Source organism: Amblyomma mixtum, chromosome 10, assembly GCF_055824585.1.
Source record: "Amblyomma mixtum isolate Tamu chromosome 10, ASM5582458v1, whole genome shotgun sequence".
Lineage (NCBI taxonomy): Eukaryota > Metazoa > Arthropoda > Arachnida > Ixodida > Ixodidae > Amblyomma > Amblyomma mixtum.
Window position 1 is genome coordinate 158,027,478 of NC_143021.1, and position 6,000 is coordinate 158,033,477.

General features: G+C 47.5%; 1 protein-coding gene across 2 annotated transcripts in view; it reads right to left on the reverse strand.

Moving 5' to 3' along the window:
* LOC149327467 (pecanex-like protein 4) overlaps positions 1 to 6,000 on the reverse strand; it is a 132,932-nt gene that overhangs the window by 44,818 nt on the left and 82,114 nt on the right. For both annotated transcript variants that reach the window (XM_089565155.1, XM_089565154.1), the window contains exons 12-13: positions 2,532 to 2,686; positions 1,303 to 1,522 (exon numbers count right to left, since the gene is read on the reverse strand). In XM_089565155.1, coding sequence (XP_089421281.1) covers positions 1,303 to 1,522; positions 2,532 to 2,686 — 375 coding nt within the window. The remainder of the gene's footprint in view (positions 1 to 1,302; positions 1,523 to 2,531; positions 2,687 to 6,000) is intronic.

Below are 6,000 nucleotides of genomic sequence, written 5' to 3' on the forward strand. Positions count from 1 at the left end.
AAAAGTTAGACTTAATTTAGGTTGACGCTGCCGCACCCTGCGGTCCTAGCTTGCCCAAATAGTTTTTCAGAAGGCATAAAAAAACATTTATTCGTTCACGAGACATCTCTGATTAAATCTCAATTAAATTCAAGTTTTTTTCAGCAGATTCACTTTCGCACCGTGTCTGACAACTATTTCGGAATTACGAGTGCACGGGGCATGATATTATCCGCGACCCGGTAGAAATTACTTTTGATCCCGCATATAGGCCGACTTTAGGACTCCGCATATACGTCGACTCCGATTATAAGTCGACCCCCCAACTTTGGAAGGACATTTTAAAAAAAACGTCGACTTATGCGCGGCAATATACGGAAAACCCCCCGTTCGTTCTTCCTCGTCGTTGTTGCATTAACCAGAGGCAGGAGTGACACTACGTTTTCACACAGAAAAGTTGAAGCTTGCTATGTCCCTGCGGCCTCTATGTACAGTAGTGACAGCTGCCATCTACGGCGGGCACCAAACATTGAAGAGGAGGATGTGGAAACAGACACCTGTGACTCTTTTGTCTGTCGCACTTCCTGTACTCTGAAATGTCTCCGTCACTTCGTGAATAGAGTGGACGACCGTGTTGATGCATGACGAAGTACAGGCGCGAAATCTAGCCGCCGCCATTAAGGGGCAACTGCAGAACTTTTTGAGAATTTCGCGACATTCAAGAATTCAAATCTATATAGGCTGTAGGTAAAACATACGAAGTGTTTGTGCACTAGCATTTAAAATAGTGACGTAATCGACGACTGAATTTCGCGCTTCTCCTCAATGCACAACAGCAATACAGGGAAATTCAGCGTGACGTCACGGAAGGTATGATTTCAAATTACCGCTGTCGTCAGCCACACCCTGCTCTGACTCGTTAGACGCTGCCAAACAACTCTCGGCAGGGTTTCCCTTCATTGGCCTTGGTTTTTTTCCTTCAAAGCAGGCGTTTGTGCGTTAGAAATGTACCGTTACCTTCGATGACGTCATCATGCGGCCCCTCCCCTTGGCGTTGTGCGCTGCGGTGAAGCTCGAAGGGCGTCCGGATTTTAATCGGTGACTACTTCACTATTTCAAGCGCTAGCCCAAAAAGACTTCGCATGCTTTACCTGCAAGTTTCACACATTCGACCCTCTTAAGGCCGTTAATTTCTAACACCTATGCAGTTTCCCTTTAACGGTGCTTCCTTCGCAAGTGCTCCTTTCCACTGTTCATGCTTAGCAGGTGCAGCAGCCTTGCTGCGACGCTCCTGCGCAGCACCGGAAGTGCGGCGTTGCTCACCTTCCAGCCGCTGGCCCAGGAGCGTCCACAGCAGGCACCGGTGCAGCAACGGAGGCAGCGACTCCAGGAACTCGGCCGAGTCTAGCACGCCCGTCAGGCTCATGGCCGAAGATGTGTACGCTGTCACCGGAGCCAGGTCCAAGGGCAGCAACACATGCCAGGGCGCCGGGTTGAGCAAGCACCTTTCGTCGCTCAGCAAGCTCTCGAACATTTCGTCGACCTGCGGCACCGCGATGTTACCCTTCTACATTTTTCAGGACACTGTACGTGCAAAAGCGTAGTCTTTTGGGCTTGTTGGTGCTTGATCACAGCGAGAGAATATAGCACTGAGTAGGACAGGACACAAGAAGACACGAACAACACGAGCGCTAACTTCCAACAAATTTTATTTCACACATGCAACATATTTATACACCAAAGACACGTCATCACTTGTGCTAACAGTAACGTTGCCTGTGAAACCAGAGTTCTTTTTCCCATAAAAAGGACATGACCACGCGATTAATAATTGAAGCTTGAAGGATGAATTCTTCGGGAGAGACATGTGTAAGCACTCCCTCTATCTTTTTATGGGGTAAAGATCTCTCGTTCTTTAAGATATAAGGTCCCTCGAAGAAATGGAGCGGGTTTCAGGAGCAAGTAGACAAAGAGAGAGTGGCGGAAAATTATGCGGCCAGATGAGATTAGGAAGCTTCCGGGCAGCTTCTGCTGGAAAGCGTTAACTGGAGATCTTTGGGACAGTCCTTGTCCTGCAGTGAACTTCACTGGGTTCCCCGTGATGTCGCTGGATTTGTCACAATACGGGTCATCGTGGTTTCGATCTGGGTCCGTGTCACCGTCCTTATAAAAATGGTCTATAGGCAGTCTACAGACTTCTTATTGACTCTATTTACTTCCTATAGATATTGCTTTTTGTCTATTCAAAGTCCATAGATTGTCTATAGACAAAAGTCTACTAAAAGTGTATGGCTATAAATCCATAGATTGTCTATAGACTGTCTATAGCATGTGTATTGCCTATAGACTTTGCTCTAGGTTTGTCTATAGACAGTCTAAAGACATTATAGACAGAAGTCTAAAGACTTTCTATAGACTGCCTAAAACTTTTTTTGTAAGGGCTGGCCAATGAGCGCCTGGCTCACCTGCCATTTTGCATACGGGCTCTCCGTCGAGCATGCACTGGGCTGGACGCACGTGAGTCGGTGCCACCGGAAGAAGAAGGGACGCACCTTGGCAGCCTCGGCGGCGTGACACGACGTCTGTTCCTGCAGCTCGAGGCCTTTGATGCAGATGGTGCGGTGACCAAGGCCCGCCTCCAGTACCTGCACCAGCATCAGGTACGACTCCAGTCGGGCCAGCAGGAATGAGCCGGCCTCCATCGATCCTGCATTCAAGGACATACCTGGCTATAGGAACACACAAGCTGAGCGGCTGCTTAGGGCGATAATTCCATGTTCCTGCGGAGAAGATGTGTTTAAGCGTAAAAATGTTGGTGTATGATACGCTGCCACGTGCCACATGTTTTGGCGGCTGTCCGACATTGCTATTTCGTATTTTTTTTTTCAAGATCCCTGAAAGCCCTTTTTGTCCTATAAGGAATATGTTTGGTTCTTTCTGTAGTGCATGATATCTGGGCCGTGTTTAGAAGGATGTACCGTACCCGGGACTACGATCATCATCATCATCAGCCTGACTACGCCCACTTCAAGGCCTCTCCCATGCCTCCTGTGTCCAAGCATCACGAGACTCTATATGAAAATAAAAAGTTACAGATGATTTCGTTTTTGTTGATTAGGCCAAATGCGACATATGTGCGCTAGCCTATAATTTTAGTGCTTAGTACAACTTTATTATTAAAAGGAAGTTGACAAGATTTTCAAATTGCATCAAATGCAGTCGTTGGGAATATGAGACCTTATAAATCATTTTTTTAAATTTTTCTCGATTCTGTTCGTAAAAGGAGCCGAAATCGCATGTTAAAAATCCGCTCATCGCTTCCGGGAGCACCGGGTGGGGAACAGCAAAAGGGGAGCACTGGTGGAAGTTACGTCATCCGCGGATGACGTCAGCCGGCCGTCCTGCTTTGCTCTCTTGCTCCGCTCCACCCCGCCCTTTGGTGAAGGACGGATAAACGCAATCATTTGCTGGTGACGTTTGTTTTTCCCAGTTTGGTCGTTCTGCGCGACCAACTGGCGGTATGCAGCATACACGGGGGCAGTTCATACCCAAGCAGCCTGCAGAGATTACGTTATTGCATCAATATTTCTTTTTGCTTACTTTATTTCCTCATTTGATTGCAAACATTTTGCCTTTTCCAGTTGGCTCACATCCATGGTGAGCTAGAGCCGCTTCCAACACTGTTTTATACTCTCGTCGCACGGACAGTCTAACCGCCGTTCTGCTTAATCGCTGTTCGCCGTTGTCACGTTCTGACGCGGGGATCGCCAGAGCGGCGCTGTATTTGCAAATATCTTAGTTATATACAACCCAGAGCGTCGTCCTGTGGCAACATTTCCTCCACCGCCGTATACCACCGCGCCTTACGCAAACCGTCCGCGCATAGCCAACACATTCTCTAAGGAGGATCCCTGGCGCCAGCTTCAAGAAAAGCTTGCTGAAATTTATTGTTCTCATAAACAGTAAGCCCTTGGATAAAGGAATGCCAAAACCAATTGTTTTTAAGGATCGTTGACCCGTACCGAGCTTTCTGTGGGAGTAGCTGCGATACAATCCCGTTCAAAGCCGGATAGCAGCTGCCGCCGGTGCGGCTATCGCGGTCACTTATAGGCTAGCTGCTGTGCTAAGGCGTCGCTAAAACCGATCCCATCTTTCTTTTAGTAGGGGGCAATAGGTTTGTCTGTAAGGCGGTGTCATTTACTATTTACTACAGCACTATCGAATTCCAAAGCGCCGTCCACTCTGGCTTCGATGCGAAACAAACTACGCATATACAAGGCGCCCCAGCTAACTTGGACCATAGATACAGAGAGAGGGGAAAGGCTTGGAACAAGATTTTTAAAAAAAACTAAGCGTTCTTCAGAACTGAAATCGCGGAGATGTTGTTAGGTTTAATCTAATGTTACAGTACCATTTTTTTGTTCCTGCTATTTTAAAAATTCGTCGAAATAAAAAAATTAACTTTTTAAATATAGCTTGAAACGTTCAGGCGTCAATGGGGAAGTTGTGACGCTCCAGAAATTGTCCAACCCAGGCACTTCCAACGAGATCGACTTAGCGCGGCCATTTTTATTCGGGAAAAACGAAAGCCTGCGGAGTTTTAAAAAAAACCACGTGACAGCGCGTTCCGTGCGCCCCGATGCGCCGCGATTGCAGCGCTCCATCCATGCTTTGCAAAAAACATCCCTCGCTTCGCGCCTTTCGTGCTGCCGAAGACAGTGCTTCGCGTTGTGATTGGTTCCAAGATAAGCACCAGTGGGTAAGGGCGGCAGTTGGAAGAAAGCGCGGTTACCAATAATCATCGCAATTCGCACGACTTTATCAAGCTTGTTATGTGTGTCTTTGCTTGTTGGGATCTTGCTCTCAAATTTGAACTCATGAGATTGTCATCGTTCCTCCGCATGCATTCTGATAACGTGAGAGCGCAATTATCGCCGCAGAAACGGGAGCCGCGCTTTCTTTCAACTGCCGCCCGAACCCACTGGGGCTTATCTTGGAACCAAGCACAACGTGAAGCTCTGTCTTTGAGTCGTCGCGCAGCGGCGGCCGGTAGCCACGCGTGACCTGTAGACGCGGCGCACTGCGTTCCTTCAGTTGGAGGCCCTTTTGCTTTTGCTTTCGCAACCTACCAGGCTTAACCAAAGCTAAGCCCCCGCCAATTTTTTTGTCTCCTGTCACTTGCACAGGCACCTACGCAAAACGCACATACCAGTTAAAATTTCCGACACACGCAAATGTGGCGACTACGCTTACGGTCTCAACGTTGTCCACGGTGCCTTTGGTTACACCTTTCTGTGTAGCCGCCAAGCTGTTTGACATTCCTTGAGTAGCCCATAATTTTCAAAATCTAGTTGCCAGGACATCTTCGCTATGCAGCAAAGCCGTCGCCTCCGGATGACATTAAGATGGTCCGACCAATCACGGCAAGAAGTGGCGTTCGCTCGGTGCCTTGAGGCGATGGTGCGCGTTTTCTTGCGACAAACAACCGTCTGCGTTTATTTCTGCCCTCTTTAAACGAGGTATTCATGTTTGGAGATTAATAAAGTTCCGCTGGGAGCTCAATTTTTTCTCGAAAAGTGTTTCAGCTTCCCTTTAAGGGCTCTGCCTTGTGACGCGATGGCGTTAAAGGCTTAATGTCCGTATATGCTGACTTGGTCATTCTCTACTTTACATTCGTACATCGCTGGGAGTCCTCATATCATTTATTTATTTATTCAAGGTACCTACAGCGCCTTGAGAGGCATTATCGTGTGTGTGTGTGTGGGGGGGGGGGGGGGGTAAGTACATTAACAGTAAAATTAACAGTACAGTAAACATTAACAGTAGAGTAAAATTCAATGCAGCAAAATAGAACAAAACCAAAAAAAAGTTACAGAAAAATGTTAGGAACTTCCAATACAGACAACAGCATTCTGATTACCCCCGAGGCGCAGAACCAACACTGAGAACAGCACAATAAGATTATTGCATTGTCACTTGCGGCCTGGAAATTCTCACTCTCAAATACTTCATTAGGCAGCA